This window comes from Enhydra lutris, unplaced genomic scaffold (assembly GCF_002288905.1).
Source record: "Enhydra lutris kenyoni isolate GAN:26980312 unplaced genomic scaffold, ASM228890v2 scaffoldscaffold94, whole genome shotgun sequence".
NCBI classification, from domain to species: Eukaryota; Metazoa; Chordata; class Mammalia; order Carnivora; family Mustelidae; genus Enhydra; species Enhydra lutris.
Genome location: NW_019154178.1, coordinates 868,738 through 889,419, shown reverse-complemented (window position 1 = coordinate 889,419; position 20,682 = coordinate 868,738). Strand labels below are relative to the sequence as shown.

Below are 20,682 nucleotides of genomic sequence, written 5' to 3'. Positions count from 1 at the left end.
AGCCGGTGGCCCAGGGATTCCCTTAGGCCCCACAATATGCACATGAGTCCGGCTCGGCGCAGAGCGCGTTATGTGTGACTGGCCCGCCGTGCAGGGGTGATGGGGGGAGGCAGGGGTGCGAGCAGGTGCTTGTGCCTGCAGCACCTTCCTCAGAGCAGGGAGCCAGTGGCGCGGTCCGCGCATTCTGGTCCGCTTCAGGACATCGGCCCTGCCCCGGTGCTTCGTGCCGCCCACGCTCCCTCGTGTCTCGCCCCGCGGGTCAGACGGGAGGGGGAGCCCAGCCAAGGAGAGCCCGCTCCTTCGCCCGGCGGGAAAGCGGACAGTCCGCCCACGCCCCACTGCGGAAGGACCACGCCATGGCCGCGGATCCCATCCTTCAGAAGTGATTCTGTAAATCCTCCTCAAGGCCACTCAGTTTTGAAAAGTGGGGCTGAAAACCAAATCAGCACACACGTGGGGCCCATCCACCAGCGCAGGTGCCTTTGAACTGAACCCATCGCGCTTTTCTGAGGACACTTCAGTCCACTGAAACGTCCCTTTAATGTCTAGAATCTTCTCCCGGGGGGGCCAGCACCACGAAGGGGCAGCTGCTGCAGAGCCAGGGCTCTTGGAGCCGGCGGCACCGGCCGGCCTGGGGCTTCCAGAGGCTCCTCGCCAAAACCCTGCTGGAAGGAAGGTGCCGGTGAACTTGGCAAGCCCTGCCCGCCGCTCCCCTGCTCCCCGGGGCTGGCGGTGGCCCGGACATAATCAGAAACCTTCTCGAGGGCGGGTCACTTGTGCGTCCCACAGATAAAAGCCATCTATTACGACAAACACAGGCAAACCTAATTCTTCAAACACCTAAGCAAACAGAGAGAGAGAAGAATTGTGATTTATTAGTCCTAAAAATAGGCAGACGGTTCTAGCTTACGTGTCCTGCCAGGCTTGCTGTCCCAGCACCAGCCTCACGGCGGCCCTGAGAGTCACTCCTGTGTGAGCGAGGAGGGGGCAGGGCCGGCTGGGGGCACCGGGGAGGAGCTCAGGCCCTGGTTCTCCTGAGCCCACGGCCTTCTCGCCACTTGTGTAGCTGGTTGACTCTGGAGGCATGAGATCCGGCACTTAGGGCGACCAGACCTTCCCGTGCTGACCTCCCAGGGTCGCTGCCACTGCCGTTCCCAGACTATCATTTCTGGCTGCCCTTCGGGCTGGTAGATAACAGGTAAAGGCCGCACAGAGAGGCTGGAAGAAGGGTTCCAGCTCCCCACTTTCCCCCACACGAGGCTGCGTGTGCCCGTGTCTCCGTTTTATGGAACTAGCCATGCCCATCATCGGATCACCGGCTGGACACCACCCTCTGCTCCGGGGACACCCAGATGGGCACCAGGCGGTTCTTGCCCTCAGAGCACACCCGCTCTTCTAACCAGCGGGCAGGCTGCCCACGGACGCGTGGCTTCCGCTGCGGCACAGACGGGAGATGTTCTGTTTGCCGTGTCGACTGTCCCCGCGGGACCTCGGGCAGGTCCACAGTGCACCGCTGGCCGAACACTGCGTGCCCTTCCCCTGCGGTGGGGTTTCCTGAACTTTACCGACGTGCATTTCCCCACGAGGTCAATGAGTAAGACCAAAACCGAACTCCCGTCTTCCCTTCGCTAGTTCCTTCTCCCGACTCCCCCGGTCTCCAGGCCTGGGCGCCCAACAGCACCTGGGACTCTTCTCTGCCCTGGTCCCTGGGGCCAAGCAGCTCCCTGGTCTGCTTCCACCTCGCTGCTCCAGGCCCACTACCCAGCACACTCAACTCTGCTCCAGGTGTCGCTGCCTCCCCCTTCCCAAGCCTCCCTGACCCCAATCGTCCTGCTCTTTGCTTCCCTGCGGGCCCCTCTGAGGCTCCCAGGCTCAGCGATGAGCATGTCACCACCCTGTTCAGGACCTTAGTAACCCCCCGGACCTACCGATTCACGCTAAAGGAACCTTTTCTTTGATTACAAGCAGATGCAAAAGTTTTATCACAATCCTGCTGAAACGCCTTTTCTTCTAGCCGGATAATTCAACGGTTTTCTCCTCACAGGTCTTAATCTCTTAAGAATTTATCAAGTAGTTGACAGATCAGCTGTCAGTACTAACCCCCCAGAAAGGGCCTGTAAAACACCTCGGTCACAGAGCCCTGTCCCAGACAGGTTTGGGACAGGCTGACTTTACAGAGAGTCCTGCAGACACAGCTGCTGAGCCGGAAGGAGTCCAGGGGACGAGGCTCGCAGCCGGACCCCAGCTGGGGCGGCCGGCATGTGGCCTCCAGCCCCAACCCCGTGGGTTTTCCAGAGCAGTGGGTTCCTGGGGACATGGCGTGGGGGTTGGGGTCCCAGGCCTGCTGGGGCGAAGAGCCGGCTGGGCAGCTAACCCCCAGAGCACCGTGCCGATGGCAATGCACAGCTGAGCGCCAGCGGTCACCCTGCTGTGCAGGGCAGGGAGCTCCGAACCCCACGTCCCATGGCAAAAACACCGCCCTCCTGCCCTCCTCGCTCCCGGCCCCAAGCTCCCACCAGCCACATGGCCCAGCCCAGTTCTGAGCCTGAGACCAGCAAGCAGAGAAGCCTGAGAGGGGGCACGGGACAGGGCTGGACAGGCTGGAGAGAGGGTGGGAGCGGAGAGGGTAAGGGAAGCCGCGGGAGGTCTCTGGGGGTCGAGGCGAGCTCACAGAGCAAGGCCCCCTCCCCAGTCCTGTCCCTCACCAACGCCTTCAGTCAAGTGTTGAAGGAGGACTGATCCACAGGTTCTCGGACATGACGCTCACCAGCTTTCGGGTCACCTAAACCCGACCCAGGGGCTCCTTGAACCCACTTCTGTCACCCCCACTTGCCAGGCCTGTTCTGCGTTCTCTCCCCTCCCCAGCCTCACCCCAGGGAGCTTTCTTCCCTGGAGGCTCATGGGGAGGTGTCCCTGAGGTTTCTAGAAGTGTCCGTTCTAGGCTGTCTCATGTCCTCCTGCAGCTGGGAGGGTGGCCTGAGTAAGCCTCGGGTCAGGAGCTCAGGGAACAGAGCATTTTCTCTGGCTGGGGTGGGGGGTGGGGAGGAAGCTCCCATCCCGTGGCGGGAGGACACCCGTGGAGCTGCCGGGAGTGGAAGAGCCCATGGCCAGTCTCTGTGCGCAGAGGGTCCCCGTGTGGTCACTGCTGTGTGCTGTCTCTTCGCCCGAAGCTCTCAGTCATGATACTTACTACCTGACCCCAGAGGTCACGGACAGCCTGGCCAGACGGTGAGCCCCCGAGAGCCGAGTGCTCCCTCCTCAGAGCCGGGTCTGCGTGCTCGGTGCTCCTTGCTGTGGGAAGGACTGAGGAAGTGAACTGAGTCTCAGGGAGGCTGAGTGGCAGGATGGGAAGGGGGCACAGCCCCTTGTGCGGGTTCTCTGGGGGCTGATGAGGCGCTGGACACAGCCTGGGGCACCGTGAGTGCTCAGGGTGGGCAGCCGCTACCACCGCTCATGCCACCTCCCTGCGCCGGGCCCAGCCTTGCATGAAGGTCCCCAAGCCCGGGCTCCAGCCGCCCTCAGAGGGGACGCGCACCCGGTTCGGGTCTAGAATGCGTGCACCCTGGCAAGCAGTCAGCTCGCGTGAGTACGTGTTTGGGGAACAGAAGAGCCAGCTCCCATGTGCAGGCAGGACCGTCGGACGGCAGCCGGCCTCCCTCAGCCCTGCGCGGCCCCTGGACCCCGGCCCCAGGAGTAGCTTGGGTGCCCCTGCCCGCCAGGAGCGCTGAGAGGGTGCCGAGCCCCCACAGGCGCTCAGTGGATCCCAGGAGGGACACACGACCTCAGCTGCTCTTTCCCCTGATGGTCAAGGTCGTCAGCCGCAGACTTGGCTGCGGCATTTCTGGTTGGTCGGTGGGGGGGGCTCGGCGCCCTTAGAAGCTTGTGTCTGTTTCTCTCGGGGCATTGATTTCCTTAGCCTTGTGCCAGGCTGTTTGCTGTCAGTCAGCTTCAGAGTCTGCACCGAGGCCGTCCTTTAAGGCTGCTTTCCCGAGCACTCGGGCCTCCCGTTCCCGCCCACGATGCTGCCGCCCCGGCGGGCCGTGACCTCCTGGCCTCGCGCGGGCCGAAGAGAGTGGGGGGCCCGGGCTGCCGGCTCCGTGACACGGCCCCGCGGGGGCTCCGAGGGGTGAAAGAAAAGGCTGATGTGTCTCCAGTTCCTTAATCCTGGGAAACAGGAAACGGTGCTGCGGAGGGCGGGCCTCTCGGCGGGTCACTCTTCAGAGCGTGCGGGAACCTTCTGTTCGTCGTGGCCCCGGCCCTTGTGGCCCCTGTGCGCGCCTCGCCGTCAGCCGGCCCGGTGACTCTGGCCCCGGCGACGGTCTCCGCCGCGCGCCCTCCTCCTGGCTGGGCTCTGGGCTCGGTGACGCCGCCGGAGCCCGTGCATGCTTGGTTCGGGTCAGCGCAGGCTTGCGGTGTCCGTCTGCATCTCGCTTTGCTCCTCCATAAAATGGGGGTCGTCCCAGGGACCGGCGGGTTTGTGGGGAGCAACCCCCATGCGCGGGAGGCACTCAGACTTGTGCCAGGCCCGCGTCCGTGTCCCCATCCCTGCCTCCTGGGGGCCTCCTGCGCACCTGAGGGTGAGGCTCCGCTTGGCCCACCTGATAGGGTGAAGCCTTTGTTCAGTGACTGGAAGAACGGGGTCACCGCCGTGGCTTTGCCGCTCCAGCCGCTCCCCAGCAACACCCACGCGAGTGTCCACGGCCGTCCACCCCGGTGCTCCTGGCTCGGCCGGCCTCCTGGGCAGGATGCGTGGGGAGCGGGGGCTCTGCCGTTGTCCTCGCCACCAAGACAGGCTTTTTCTCCCGTTTTTCTGTGACGCCTGTCCTGGAACCTAAGCACCCAGGAAAAGTGAAGAATTCACCCATCAGGAGAAGTTGGCGGAGGTACGCGGTCTACAGAGAGAGCCGGGGCCGGGGGGCCTCCCACGCACCCCTCCCTTGTCCAGGAGGCTCCTGTCCACTCGGGCCTGGACAGACCCCGCGTCCGATGCTCGCCGGGGCGCTCCCTGTCTCTGGTGTCCGCTCCCCACCACCTGCTTCCTTTCAGGCGAGGAAGCACCAGAAGTGGGCAATGAAGTCATCGAAAACCATTTTCACAGTGGATTCTACTGAACACGAAAGCTGTGTTTAAGTCACTTAGACATTTCGGAGAAGACTGAGCTATTCTTTCAAAAACATCACTTCAGCGCCAGGGAAAAGTATAATCCAGCCGCAGTAATAAATTTTTAAAACGTATACACAGAAGTGACCGGCCTGGACAACCGTGCCGCCCAGGCCTTCCTGCACGCCCCAGCACCCTCGCAAGGTCCCATCTGCTGTGTCGGTTGGAAGGAGAAGCCCCGGGCTCCCTGGCTTCGTGAAGATCTTCCCTGTCTGCTGCCTCAGTTTCTTCCGGCAGAGTGACGGACCCGCAGCCCCGGCCTGTGGGCCTGGCCTGTCTGCACGGCTCACAGGAAGGGGAGCCTTTCCTCACGAAGCCGTATAACTTGTTTCCTCTTGCGCTTGTTACTGTCTGTGTTTGGATTAAAATTTTGTTCCCTGCCGTCTGGATGTCATCGATGCGTCCCGGCTCCGGGGAGAGCCGGTGGCATCAGCGGTGTCCACGTCAGCAGATGGCAGCCCCACGGATCGGAGTGCGTGGCGGCCGCGCCCACGAGGAGCCCAGCTTGGCGAGGACGCGCCGCTGGCTTCACAGCCAAGGATCTTCACTGAGTTTCAGACGCTGCTTTGAAATGGTGTCAGTTTTAAGCCAATTACATTTACGTGTAAAATTACAGTGTAAACAGTGTAAATGTTTTTGGCCATTTGGAAAAGGACACGATGGGCTGGCAGAGGCCTCCCGCTCCATTTGTGGGAAAGGCATTTCCTCAAAGAGACCTTTTAAAATCTCCAGCTGATGGGAAAGCTGTTCAGTGTCTGAACCCAGGAAAGGCACCAGGCGGTAAGAGGAAATGTCAGGTGGAGCGTTGGGGCTCTGCTCGCCCACGGGGCGCCCGGCCCCCGGGGCCGGGGCCAGTCTGAAGTCATTAAGAAGGAAACAGCTCCGGCCCGTCCACTGTGTCCAGGACGGGAGTCATAGGAGATGAACCGTGACCCTCCTTTCTAAGAGTTCGTGAATCAGGGAAGGGAACCACAGATCTGGGCTGAACTGTGTCCTTATAAGGTCGACGGTCTCAGCCACAGCCAGAGACAGAGGGCGCAAAACCGGGAAACCACCTGCGACCCACTTGCCTTATTTGTCTCCCCAGATCAAGAACGCAGCGGCCAATGTCCTCCGGGAAACGTGGCTCATCTACAAGCACACGAAGCTGCTGAAGAAGATCGACCACGCCAAAGTCAGGAAGCACCAGCGCAAGTTCCTGCAGGCCATCCACCAGTGAGTAGGCGGGGCGCCCGCCGGCCATGCCCAGCACCTCCTGACCTGGGGCGCGGGGAACACCTGTGCAGGGTGTCCGACAAGCCCCGGGGGCCGTGAGCCGCACCCAGATCGCTCTGTTTCTCTGTTTACGGCGGCTGCAGCCAGAGGGCCCAGCTATGGCGGGGAGAAGGGTACGAGCCTGCGGGGACACCCCCTGACACGCCCCCGGGGGCACCTGTGGTTAACACTTTCCAGAACAGAGGCCCTTGACCGTGGGGTGGAGAAGAAGGGAGGAAGGTGGTCTGGGGCGGGGGGCTTCAAGTGGCACCGAGCCAGGGCGGTGGCCTGGTAGTAGCGGTGAGGATAGCAGTCACTGCATGGAGACAAGATCCACTTTCCTGGGGACCCGGGAAACCCATGACCAAGGCCCCAAGACTGAGACCCCGTGACCAAGACTGAAGCCCCATGATTGAGTCCCCATGATTGTGACCAAAGCCCCGTGATTGACGTGCCATGATTGAGGCCCCGTGATTGTAACTGAGACCCTGTGATCGTGACCTTGGCCCCTGGGAATCGTGCTGCGTTCCAGAGTCAGGTGCATTGGTTCAGTTGTGGAATGTGTAGGTGAGGCTAAGCCGTCGTGGGCTTAGGGGTGCAGCACTCACGTCTCTTCTCCACAGACTGAGGAGCGTCAAGATGGAGCAGAGGAAGCTAAGCGACCAGGCCAACACGCTGGTGGACCTCTCCAAGGTGAGTGGCGGAGCCCAGAGTGCTCTCGGGCTCTTGGCTCTCTCCCGTGGCTGCAAGGACCCAGCCGCGTCCCAGCCACGCGGTGCCGAGCCGGGAGAGCAAGGACAGCCCCTCCTTAGGCAAAGCAGTCCAGGGTTGAGTTCCTGCCAGGGGTTCTACTGACGGGAAACCCAGCCGTGGTCACAGTGCGGCCACGGGTCTGCCCACACCTGTGGGCATGTCTGCGCCCGTGGGTGGGTTTGTCCATGCCCGTGGGCCTGCCCATGCCCGTGGGTCTGTCCACGCCCACAGGTCTGTCTGTGCCCTTGGGTCTGTCCGCATCCATGGATGGGTCTGTCCATGCCCATGAGTCTATCTGTGCGCCCGAGTCTGTCCATGCCTGTGGGTGGGTATGTCCGTGCCCATGGGTCTGTCTGTACCTGTGGGTCTGTCCACGCCCGTGGGTCTGTCTGTAGCTCCCTCCTCTCGTGCTGTGCAATGACGATGCCCCAGAATGAGCTCGACTTGCAGGGACGCAGCCTACCAGGCCCACCTGGGGACATGGGGGCCACACTGCCCGGCACGTGGCGGTAACACCTGGCGGTTCAGTTTGCTGCCTCCTCTAATCCTTCCAGACCAGCTTTTCCGGCCCCCGGCTGGTGGTGGGGAGGGCATTACTTTACTTCTCAAGAGGCAGGTTCCCCCACAGTGAGCATAAAGGCCGGGTCAAACGTGAGAACCCTGGGAGCCCCAGGACTCAGCGCCCCATGGCCTTTAGGCCATTCCGCATTTCCGGTGCAGACTGGCCATAAATACCGTGAGCTCCATAAAGAAGCCTGCCTCTCCTCTCGAGAACACGGCAACCAAGAACGGAGGAACCCCCCGCGGGCTGAGCTGGGGCTGCCGCTCCCCCAGCACGGCCCCTCCCCTCACAGCCTCTCTGTAAAGATTGTACTTCAAGCGTTCAGCCCAGGGCCAGGATGGCAGAACATTCCGGCAATGTCAGTTATCGTCATGGAACCCATTCCCTGGGTGACCCTCCTGGGCAAATTTGCAGCCTGTGGAAGAAGAGGCAGTTGCCATCACCAGCCCACATGCAGGCGCCTTGCTTGGTGACGGGCTCAGGCCCGAGCCAGGGCCTCCCCAGCCAGGCAGGGGGACTGCGGGCAGGGACGGCGTGGGCGCACAGCTCCGGGAGGCCCTTGGGCCTGTGTGCCGACGGCTGGCTGCTGCCGTGGAGCTGGGGCCCTAGAGCCTGGATGTGGGGGACGGCAGGGGACACTGGATGGTGGGTGGGAAGCCCTCAGGGTCTCGCGTATCAGGAAGCACCAGAAGTAGGTTTACAAATGGAGGCATTTCTTAGAAGGACAGAAGGAAGCCTCATTCCAGAGCCTCAGAGCAGTGGGCCAGACTCGAGGGGGGCCACGGAGAAGGGGCCACAGGCAACCCCCACGCTGGGGGAGGGGCTCACCCTCTCTTTCCTCTCCTGTGCAAGAGCCTGCTTCAGGTCTGTCCCTGCTGACCCCTCTGCACTGTGGCTTCTGTCTCCCGGGCAGACACGGGAGCCCCGTCCAGAGAACTCCTGCTCTCGCTCTGGCCCCCGGTGAGGACACAGTGGCCTCCTGGTGGTCTCAGCTCTGAACTCTCAGAGATGCGGTGACTGGCCAGCCCGGTCACGGGTCCGCACTCAGACCAGCCAGCGGCAGCTAGGAGGAGGGCCGTGCAGGGCAAACCCGGCGGTTTTGGCAGTGCGAGGCCGGAGTTCTCAGCCTCCTGCATGCCCCAGACTTTCTCCCACAAGGCGCGGCTCTCCCACCTCCCCTCACCTGGCAGGACACACTGTCGCCGATGTTCTCCTGGGAACATCAGGCAAACCGACATCAAGCCGGCATCGCGTCAGTACCTCTCACAGCGCCTCCCAGAGATGCGGCCCCGGGAGCAGCGGGCTGGACGCCCCGGGAGCAGCGTGCCTCTGACGGCTGCCCTTGCACTCGCCAAGTCGGTCTCGGGGACTCACATGGGGACTGAAACCCCATCAGTAATCGGCAGTGAATTGCCTAGAAGAAGAGGTGTGTAGGGAAGGGCGAAGGGGGCCTCTGCAGGACTGCTGTGGGGACGGGGTGATCCCAGATGGGGGGCTCTGCCTCCACCCGCTCGTTCCATCCCGGGGACCACCCAGGCCCCTGGCTGCAGCTCAGTGCATTTGGGTCCACGTGCCCCGCCCCCCCCCACCCCGCACCTTGTCCCCAAGCAGCAGAGCAGGCGACATGGCTGTGTTCTGTCTGTGCTGTGTCCTCCAGGCCCTCCACCTTCCCACCACTGCTCCTCAGTCCTCGCTAGGTCAGGAAAACGGTATACGGGCTCGAGATGCCATTTTCAAGAGGGAACAGTGACCTCACAGGGTGGCAGTGTGAGCAGGACTTGGGTCTTTTCGGGCTGGAGGCAGTTTCTCTCACTGGAACGTAAACAGAATTCCCAGCGTCTGAGGCTCGAGGACCCAGTAAGAAGTGTCTGTGGAGGACCGTTGTCAACGACACAGAGGTTTTTGTAAGTGGTAGTTCTCATGATGAGCACTGACGAGGAGGCCAGGATCCAAAGGGACAAAGTGGCCGCCCTGAGGTCCGGCAGCCGAGACCCAGGGCCTGGGCCCCGCGCAGGCACTGGAGGGAGTGGCCTGGACGCCCCGGGAGCCGCGTGCATCCGATGGCCGCCCTTGCACTTGCCGAGTCTGGTCTCCACCCGGGCGTCCTGCCCCAGCCCGGCTGCCTCCCTCCCACCTCTGTGGTGGCCCCGTCCCCACCCCTCTCCAGCCCTCATGCTTTGTCACCTTCTTAAACTCTGCCTTTCCCTCTCACCTCCCTCCCTCCCCCCACGGCCACGGCTTCAGAGGCTTCTGCATCTGGCTTAGAGTAACTTGGAGTTTTGGGCAAATAGGATCGCGACGTGACCGGCAGGGGACCCTCAGCCCTGAGGGCCACACTACCTGGGAGGGGGCGGGGGCCACAGAGCAATGGCCTGCAGCCACAGGGAGTGGGAGACCCAGGGGCTGAGGGTTCGCAGGGCAGTCACTTGTTAGCTGACAGGGAAGCATAGGTGACTGCTCTCGGGGCTGATTATAACCAGAAAGTGGCCTGATGGGGGAGCCATCGGACCACGGGACAGCCTTGGGGGTGCACCTGCGGGTGGTGACGGCCCTGGGGTGCACCTGCAGGAGGGACAGGTTGGAGCGCAGGTGGCCCGGTCGCCATTGAAGGAGCCGGGTTTGAGGGATGTGGGAGGGCTCAGTGGGGCTTTGTGCTGGGGCGGTTGGGGCTCCCAGATCTGTGGTCGGGCAGCCGGAGGGAACGGTGCCCGGGCCTGAGCCCCCTCTGTCAGCTCTGCTCTGACCCAGTTTTACGACATAATTCTCAGAAGGCAAGTTCATTGGATTCCTTTAAAGAGTCCTTTGTGTCTCAGTGCCCTGGGGACTCCCCCATGGGCCCTCCCGCCCTCCTGGCCTCCCACAGGGTTCACTCCCAGGCAGTCCTGGGTTGGGGCCCCCGGGCTCTTCCTTCCTTCTCTTCAGCCACAGTCTCCTTGGTAAATGCTAAGAAACCTTCTAGGAACCTGGGAATACTTCGTGTTGTGCACGTCTGTCCCCATCAGTGGAATTCCTACATCGGGCCGGGGGTGGAAGGGACTCAGACCTGCCTCCCTCGCTCACCCATTTGTCCAAGAACCTCCTTCAGGGCCAGCCCCCACCCCCAGGCGTGTGTCTGTATGTTTGTGCGTCTCTTAGTTGAGCATCTCCCACAAGCCAGGTGCTGTTTTAGGCCCTTGAGACACATCAGTGACACGGCCGGCAAAGGCCTGTCCCCCGAAGGAGGGTCCCTCCCAGAGGGTGACGGCAGCCTAGCCCAGGTGCTGCAGAACCTGGAGGTTCTGTCGCTCGTGCAACAGAAGGTGGGAGAAAAGGGGTCAAGCTGAGCGGGTTAGCAGGAGCGGGAGTGGGGTGCCGTGTGGAGCAGGGCCAGGACTCGGGGAGACAGCAGTGAGGCGGGACGGTTACTGCTGGGCCCATTCGGGAATGAAGGAGACAGGACAGGGTAGGGGGGTTGTCTGAACCACAACAGATGGACAAAGGCCTCCGCCGGCTCACGGGAGCTCTGGGGGTGGACTGGCCCTTCGGGATGTCCCAGATAGGACAGCAGACCTCTTGTGGCCCAGGCAGTCGGGGGGCTGCGACCCCACACGGCAGGTCCGTGTGGCTGCAGGCCAGGCCGGCAGTGAGTCTCCGCGTCCGGCGTGTCTTCCGGCATCCGTGCTGCTGGCATCTGATGGGCAATAGCGTCATGACTATGTGACGTTGTTACTCCTATTTTATAAGGAAGCCAAGGCCCAGTCTCGTCCTGGCACTGGCCCACGGCAAGTCCCCGCGCCGTCCACCGCCCAGCATGGCGCCCCCTGACCACGAGGCTCCCGCAGCCTCTGAGCCAAGAGGTCGGTCTGCAAGGATGCGGGGACCAGCGAGACTCGCCCATCTTCTTCCCCGGGACGCCCCCACCACCACCACCCCGCGCCCTCCCGCGTTCCCGCCCCAATGCGGGTCTTCTTGTGGGCGGGCCGGGCCGCACGTGCTGGTGTGGACGTGGCTCCTGCTGTGATCTGGGAGCACGTCCTTTCTCCAGCTGCGGGGCCGCCTGCAATGACCGCGGTGTCCCGTCCCCCGTCTCCCCGTCCAGATGCAGAGCGTCATGTACGACCTGATCACGGAGCTCAATGACCGGAGCGAGGACCTGGAGAAGCAGATCGGCAGCCTGGAGTCCAAGCTGGAGCACCTGGCCGCGGGCTTCGGCTCCCTGCCCCTGGTCATCGCCGACGCCCTGCGCCAGCAGCAGCAGCTCCTGTCCGCCCTCGCCGAGGCCCGGGCGGGCCCTGCGGGTGCCACCCGCACGCCCCCGCCCTCCGACAGCCCCCTCGGGGTCAGCTCCACCTCCTTCCCGACCCCGTACACGAGCTCAAGCAGTTGCTAGAAAACCCCCCTCCAGAAGCATTACCCATAGGTCTTAAGATGCAAATCAACTCTCTCCTGGTCACTTTGCCATCCAGGACCCACCGGACCAGGGACCGTCAAGAGGAGAGACCGAGCTAATTACCCGACTCGTGTCCATTCAGCGTGCTTGGTTCGATATGCCTTGAAACCAGAAATCTAATCTCTGTTTAGGTGCCTCCGCTTGGGAGCAGGAAGAGGAAGTGGCAGGACCGGGCCCCAGGCGCGCCCTGGCTGCAAGGCCGGGGCGGAACAGAAATCCACGCTCCATCTCAGGTCTCAGGGGAGGGGCGGGGGAGGGGCGGGTGTAGCAGGGCAGCCGGCGGAGGAGCCCAGGACAGGGTCCCTCGGGGGTGGTGTCAGGCTTGGGCGGGGGTCCCTCACCACTGGGGTCCTGAGCACACCCCTCTCCATGCCTTTTGTCTCAGAAAGCCTCTGGACGACAAAAGGCAGGGAGAGCCCCACAACCTGCAGAAACAGATGTTCTTTCCTCCCATACTTTAACCAGTCATAAAACCCAATTTAGACTAAAAAAGAGAGAGAGAGAGAGAAATAAAAAGCCAGATTTTGCTGTGTGTCTACAAGTGTGTGCACGCACACCCCCTACACTCAACGCAGGCCTGGCCTGGCTTGAGCCCGACCCGAAGAGACGGGGACCTGACACCTTGTCCCACACACAGCAGGCACCAGACGCATGTGGAGTTGCCTTGAATCCGAGTGCGGGTGCCTTCAGCTCAGGTAGTCTGCTGGCATCGGGCACATTCTGGGCTTCCCTGAAGACGGGGACCCCTTCAGACACGGCCCAGGCTCCTGGCCTGGACGCACACCAGCCTTGCTGGTTTTGAGACGAATGCCGGCCACACTTGCCAGCTTCTGGAGAGAGAAGCAGCCTTCTGAAAATAACAGCCTGTGCCAAATTTTCTCCTTATATCCAAACTGCTGTGTTCCAGGGGAGCAGGTGACCTGCGTGCGTCCATGTGGGGAGGGGGCGTGCGCACACAGGTACAGCCCCGGGAGACCCCCTAGAGGAGGTGTGGGGCCTCCGCTCAGCCTCACGCACCTGGCAGCACTGCTCCTGCCTCAGGGGTTAGGAGCGCAGAGCTGGGACACGTGGTGGTGAGAGGCCACATGGCCCCTCCTCTTGACCCGAGACCCAAATGAGAGATGCTGGGAACCAGGGAGCTTGTAGGGAGGCTTGTGGGTTAGGGGAGGGGCCACAGATCTGTCAGCAGCCCGTTCCTACTGTATTTTGTTCATCTTGGTGCAAATGCATTCAAATTTGTCTCAAACTCCAAGAAACTTGAGAAACACCCTGGTCCAGCACCGTGACCGGTGTCGGGGGAAGGCGTGTGGACGCCGTCTCTCATGTCTATACGTGACGGCTCGCAGCGTTCATGGGTCTCACCGCTCTTCTTGTGAGGGCTTCGCTGCAGCGAGTGGGGCCGGACGAGCCGGTGGAAACATCACATCTGTTTCGGGGAAAGTACCAGGGTGTCTGCTGTGTGTGGTGCTTCTGGGGGCTTTGCTGTGCATGGGACACTGTCACATCCCTGACATCAGAGCTGGGCCAGTTCCTCTAGGGACGGGGGGGATTGCTAGGCTGCTAAAGGTAGATGAGTCTGGAGCCCAGCTTCTACTCCCAGAAGATCTGGTCTCTTGCTAAACTTCCTCTTTTCTCTCTTTCCTGCTGTTGTCCCCGCATGGTCTTGCCCTCATCTCGGTGACGCCCGGGAGTGTTTCCATCGGCTGCTTTGCAGAGCCACACTTGCTGCTGGCTCTTTATTTTGTTACTTGTTCTTCTAATGATTGATTATCGGAAAGATCCCCTCCTCTTTTATGTCCCAAGAATGGTGCTCCCGTTCCAGTAACAGCACAGCCAAAACCGCAGATGATGTCCACGCAGATGAGATTAGCACACAGCGTCCTTGTGGCCAGAGTTCTATCTCACAAGGTGGAGACCATGGCAGGCGGTACTGATCCACGGCCCTCCCCCGATCCCCTCTGCTCGCCCTCTCCATCCTGCTGGAATCGTGACAGTGCACACGTGTGTGCACATTCACACGTCTAGGAATTTAGTCTTGACCTCGAATGAATGACATGCAAAGGTCACCGCCAGCCCCACCCAGATTGCCGTTGACCTGCCCGGGTCTGCAAAGGATTCTGTAAGCCCTCCTCCCCACTGTGCCCCTCGGTGAAGCCTGAAGACCAGGCCAGCAGCCGTGGGGGGTGGGGGCTGGACTCGTCCCCAGCAGCAGCGGCCCCGGCATCCCAGGAACACGTGGGCATCTGTAGCATGACTTGGCCTATTGGTAGCGCCATAGCTGGGTGTGGTTCCTTTCCTTGGCGAAAGAACGATGATGATATCTGCTTCTTGACCTCGAGACGGTGACTGGGGGCTGCTCTCTGAACCCATGTTTCAGCTGCATATGGGGAAGTTCTCCATCCTCCGGGAGCAAGGTCAATCCCGGTGACCTCAGCACTGATTGCCCGAAGTGTAGTCCCTCCAGGTGTCCTCCCCTTGGCCCACCTTTTGGCAAATCCCACTGTGCCTCAGCGTCACGGTCAGACGGGGAAAGGCGTCAGGTGCCTTCTGGTTCCTTATTCTCAAGTTCAGGCACAGAGGGCTACTTGATGATGAGGGTTTCATTAGCTACTCGAGAATCGGCTGTATGTAAGAACTATTCATTACAATGACCTCTCTCTCACACTCAACCGAGGGTGTTCTGCCCACTCCTGTAAGGCTGCCCCGCCAGCAGAGCCCCACTGGGACCTTTCTGATACCTTAGTGACAGGGAGAGAACCCTAATAGTCCCAAAAATGTCTGGACACTTGGATGAAAACCATAGAGCCGCCATCATCGCGTAAGCCATACTCTAGCCTCATGTACTGCAAAGTCAGGGACGCACTGTGATCCTTTAAGACCACGGGTCTCCATGGAATTTTAGGACATAGCATCAGTTGGTAAATTATGCCAGACTAGGGACTCCCTCCTCCTTACACTGAAGTCCAAATACAAATCTGCACCTTTGGGTCAAAGGCCACCGCTGTCCCATCATCAATAAATTGTCATAAAGTGTCTGAGCTGCCCTTGCCCTGTCCCTAATGTGCAGCTTCATGACGTCACCTCTCTCCAAATGCTTCATGAGATGCAGGGGCGTGGGGGGTGGGGAGGCCCCAGGTGGCCACTGACTTCCGGCCTCAGCAAGTGCCCTGGGGGCCTGGGGAACGCAGGCGCCGGCAAACTCCCAGCGAGCACCTGCGGCTCTCTGCGTCTGTTAAAGGCCGAGAGGGAAGAGCAGTGAAGAAATCATGACTTTAATATATTTGAGGATTTCCCCCTTAGATTCTCAGTGATTTCTGTGTGAGTGAAGGAAGGAAACAGGAAGAAAGAGATAGAAAATCAGAGGAAGTAAGCTCTAAGGCCAGACCCACATCTTGGGCTGATTAACGTGACCACCTCGTGCCTCAGTTTCTCTGTGCGTAACAGGAAGACAAGAGTCACGGGCTTGGGTACGACGTACTCGGTAGATTTTAGGGGAGTCGACAGCAGCTGGGCTGTTCCCATCCCGCCTCCTCTTGGGTGTTGCCTCTGAGTTGGCAGAAAGTGATCAGTAGTGTCGGCTGCGCAGTGACTGGCGCATGGGACCTCTGTCCCCGTTGGGGGGTCACTCCAGCCACAGCGCACCCCAGATTAGGAACAGGAGGTGTTCCTCGCACCACTGAGGCGCTGGGAAGTCATTGCTCCGCCGCCGGGCTCCTGCTGGTCGAGTCACTGCTTCCAAGCCCTCAGCTCCGTCCCCTGTCCACGCAGTCATTCTGCTTCCCTGAAGGTGGCGTCAGAGCAGAGCAAGGCTCCGCTGGCGGCTGCCCCCGTGGGCTGGGGCGGCACTGGGTTTCAGTACCGTAGACAGCCGTCTGAGGGCCTCCCGGTCGGCGTGGGGCAGGTCCCCCAGAGTGGGCCGCCCTGGCCACGCCCTGCACCCGATCCCTTCTTCCTCGGCTGCCGCCAAAGGAAGCACGGCGTGGGAAAGGGGCCACTGACGCCACTGAGAAAGGGGTGTCCCCGGGACTGCGGCGTGGACTGCAGGTCCCTGGCGGTGGAATGTAGGCGAGCGCCCGTCATCCCGAAAGCTTCGGTCGGGGCGCGTGGGTAGACATCCGGACGAAGCACGGGACAGACGAGTCACACGCAGATTCTGTCCCGAGAGAAGGAGTCGTTTCATGGGCACTCGGCACGGCGTCTGGTAAACACCCTCAGAGAAAACCAGTCGCCCTGGGCTGTTCTTCTTACATCAGCGCTGGAAACGCCCAGACACGAACCGAAGTTCCTTCTGAACAAAACCATTCACAAAGCGTCCGCGGACGACGTCCGAATCCAGGTGCCAAGTGCCGGGCAAAGAGTCGTTTACGCGCCAAGATGCACGTTCTGGAAGATGCGTCTTGGGCCTGGACCGTGCGCTGGAACAGAAGAAGCGCCGTGACCAGCCAAGCTGATGGAGGGAAAGCACAAAACTCAGCACCCACCTGTAGTCAGGATCCCCAAAGAAATGCTGAATTTATAGCCAAAAAAAAAAAAAAAAGGGAAAGAAATCAGTGACAGACAAAACAATACAGATCTGCCTGGACCGGCCAGCATCAAGGTCCGAGGGAGGACCGGGAATAAATGACGCTCCCCAGCTAGGTCCCGCGGTCCCGCCCAGGACCAGTCCGCCTGCCTCGGACATCTTCATGGCGCGACGACTCGCCGTAGTCCCAGCCTCCGCGTCCCGCGCCGGGCGGAGGAGAGCGAGAGCGAGAGCGCATCTCCGTGGCAGACTCGGGAACGGGAGCCGTCGTGGTCAGCACCGTGTGAGCTCCGATAGGAATTTGCATCTTGCCTCTGTACTGCTTGCTATTTTTTAACAATAGGAGAAAGCATAACAGTTTATTTTAAATATGAAATATATTGCTATATTATAAAATATATTGTAACTTTCAATGGCCGTTCTGTACCCGCCTGGTCTGCAGCAGCCCAGGGTCGCTCGCTGCCCCCCAACTGTTTCTGAGTACATATCGCTGCGAGCAGCGGCCAGACGCCCAGACTTGGGGCTCAGCCTCCAGCGCGGCCGCGTCCTCATGCCCTCAGACCGGCCCAGTAGAGACAAAGGAACGTTGTTCCAAACTTAGAGGAATCGTGGTCCCTGAAACTCCACCAAGCCATTTCAGAGGGGATTTTAAAAGCCATGACTCCCTTAGGGACTGCGCCAAGCCGGCCTGATCCACGGACGGGGTTCCCCGTGGAAATTCCAGGGTCCCCTCGCGCAAGTGATAGGAGCCTCAGAGCCAGCTGCCCGGGCTCTCCTTTGGGAATGTCAGGATCAGGCATTAGAAAGTCTCATTCTTGGGTGACACAAAGGACTCAAACTTCTAGGTGGCCTGTGCTTCTCTCTGCCAGAGTCAAGGAGCGTCCCTCAGGCAGGGAGACCCCAGTGAGCTGATGAGCTCCTCCCGGCTGGCCTGAGTCCGGAGGAAGCAGGCTTCCCTGTGCGCGTCCCCGCACCCCTACTGGGGAGCACAGCTCCTGGGGACGTGACGGAGGAAGCAGGACACCCCCAGCAAGACCTGGCACAGCGCTGGGCTTCCCTTCCTGCCCCGGAGCGGTCAGGTAGCCAGAGGAAGGGAGCTGCCGTCGAGGCACTGTCTTCGCTGGCAGGTCTGGGCGACACTCCCCACCGAGCAGCCCAGGAGCTCCAAGCACTCCGCACGCTGCATCTCAATGGCAGGTGAGACACGTGGAGAATTGCTCACGTCCCTCCTCTGAGGGACAGAGGGCCTATTTCCAGACGAAGGCAGGGTGTGTTTAGTTACAGAACAAGGGTTTTCTAGAATCAGTGTTATCATCACTCTGGGCTGATACTGCCCCGGGTGGGGAAGGGGCCCCGAGAAGCAGCAGGGCCCCTGAGGCCACGTCTCTCCCCTTCTCACACCGAACACGCACCCGGCTAGCGCAGCGGCACAGACAGCAGGTCTCTCCGGGGGAAGCCTGCGGTCCTGTCAAACGCTGCTGCCGGAGCCTCTGAGGGAAAAGCACGCGAGCACCCAGTTCCAGGCCGCGTGCACAGCCGAGCTCACTTCCACACACAGTTTCTTCTTCGTGAGCAAAGTGCTCTCGGCATCTGCTACCCCCCGATTCCGGGGGGAGCCGGGTTCCAGTGAAGCCGTCAGAACTCGAGGGCACCGGTTTTGAGCAGGTCACTCACTCGCTGGGTAATGGAAATTAGTTTATTCTCAATTTGATAATCAGCCGATGAATGTCCTGGTGGTAACTGATTTGTCTCCTAATACTTTTCTGCTACTAAATAGAACTGTCTCTTCTAGCTTTTTCTTCTAGCGCTTCTCAGACTAAGACTTTCATTTAGAGACAGCAAATATGTTCTGACCTCCCCCCCCCGCCCGAAGTTATTATTCAGTCTAGATCAAGAAAGCCAATGCAAATTCCTGCTCTGGGGAAAGCAGACCTCTGGACAGTCATTTGGATATGTGGCCACGCGCAGACCCTGGCTTTTCAAAGTGGGGTCTGCAGACCAGCAGCTGGGAACTCAGAAGGGCAAACTCTTGGGCCCCATGCCAGACCTGCTTAATCCAATTTGGCATTTTAACAAGATCCCCAAGTCATCTGTACGCACATTAAATATTGAAGCGCTCAGGCCTCACCACACAGCAAACGTAACCCGCATCATTAATAGCTGGGAAAGGAAACCATTTGCTCCTTGACCCTCATTTACAGAATTACTTGGCAGAGGAAAGTCCTGTATAATCATAAGGATACAAACAAATGCATCGTACGGTTCCATTCCAGGTCATATAATGTGCCTGGCGCACCAAACGGGTAACCTCCTCCTGGTCTGATTTTTAAAGGGCTTGCTTTGTAGCCTTGACGCACTTCGAAGTCCCTTTCTGGGTTTCTTTTAGCCTACACGGGGAGGGCCATCGGAGTATCAGGCAGCCCCCAGGGCAGGTCCCTCTGGAAGGGTCCCTGGTCCGGGCTCGGCACAGTACCGAAAAGCTGTATCTGGGCTCCTTCCTTGAGCAAGTCAGCACCCCCCACCCCCGGGCCCTGCCGCGCGAGGCCTGTCCTCCCCAGAGGAAACCCAGCAAAAGAAGTTAGTTCCACCATCTAGACACATTCCGAAGCTCTTTTCAAAGCAGTTCTCCTAACCGTTACCCCAACCAGAGACACTCCAAGGTGAGCAAGGGAAAAGGTGGCTTGTGGTACTAGCGTCGTCATCGATATGTACCCAGAAACGGTTCTGTTCTGAACTAATGGCTTTAACCTGTTCATTGTAAAAAGTGCCTTGGACTTCGATCTAAAGAGGTCAGTATAAATGTGTGTGTGTGACATATGTAGGCAAATCCTTACACGTTTGCCCGCACGTAGGTGCACACACGCACCTGCACATCCGTTTGCGATGTACACGCTCACAGACGCTTCGCGACATGTCGTATCGCTACTCGCAGCCCCGTTTCCTTTGTCTGGTCCTGTGTCATTCGTTAAGTGCCACCTTTACACAGAGAAGTTCTGTTCAGGACACTGATGTATTTTTTTCTTTGTTTTTTACTTTTTATTAAAAAGGTAAAAGATATTAAAAAAAAAAAAAAAAGTCAAGTGCCTGAAGGTTTTGAATGGAATTGTGGTCAATTTTCTCAGGTCACCAAAGAGGAAGCTGCTCTGTCCTTTGGAAAACCCTTTCCTGTTGCAGTGACTTTTGCTTTCCCCTCGGTGGGACTTGATAAACACCAACGGGGGTTTCGGTGATTCGGCCCTTTCGTGTGGTTCACTCTGCGGTCTCCGTAGGCTGCGGCAACAGCGGCCAGACCGGTGACCACTCTACACACACCCGCCTCCGAAGGGCGCGCTCTTCACGCGCTGCGCATGGCGTGGCCATTAGTGGACTGAACTGCTGGGCCAGGGGTTCGATCGGTTCCAGATAATGTGCGCTCTCGGTGCCGGCTCCGGACACCTGGGCAGTTCCTTCCTCCATCGGGTGGGAACCTGCCCTAGAGGCGGGCAGAGGGACCCTAGGGAAATTTCGAGGCTCCTGCACCCTGTCCTCCTACAATAAACCAACCATCTGGACCAATCAGCTCCTCTACCCTAGCCCAAGTCGTCTTTCCTCAGTCTGACAGCTTCTAAGGGACCAGCCTCCCTGGTTAGAAGCCCCCAGGGATCTAGGGAGAGTCTCCAGGTTGCCATTGCTCCGCTCATGACAAAACGTCTCCTCCTCCCTCCCCCAGTGGTGACAGCCTCATGACAGTCAGGGCCACCCCACAGGGGAGATGCCCCACTCACGGTGGCAGTCAGAAGAGACAGCACAATGGAGAGGGGGCCAAAAAGACAAAGGGTCTCTGTAGCTGCCCCCACAGATGTCTGCCCAGCTGTCCCCACAACTGTCCCCATAGATGCCCCCACAGATGCCTCACAGATGCCCCCACAGATGCCCCACAGCTGCCCCCACAACTGCCTCCACAACTGTCCCCACAGATGCCCCACAGCTGTCCCCACAGATGCCCCACAGCTGTCCCCACAG

At 60.1% G+C, this 20,682-nt stretch overlaps 1 protein-coding gene across 2 annotated transcripts in view; it reads left to right on the top strand.

Moving 5' to 3' along the window:
• The window catches only part of LOC111138935 (potassium calcium-activated channel subfamily N member 3), a 186,362-nt gene extending 174,264 nt beyond the window's left edge, over positions 1 to 12,098 (top strand). For both annotated transcript variants that reach the window (XM_022490943.1, XM_022490944.1), the window contains 3 exons: positions 6,248 to 6,375; positions 7,038 to 7,107; positions 11,808 to 12,098. In XM_022490943.1, the coding sequence (XP_022346651.1) occupies positions 6,248 to 6,375; positions 7,038 to 7,107; positions 11,808 to 12,098 (489 nt within the window). The remainder of the gene's footprint in view (positions 1 to 6,247; positions 6,376 to 7,037; positions 7,108 to 11,807) is intronic.
• The last annotated feature ends 8,584 nt before the right edge of the window (positions 12,099 to 20,682 follow it).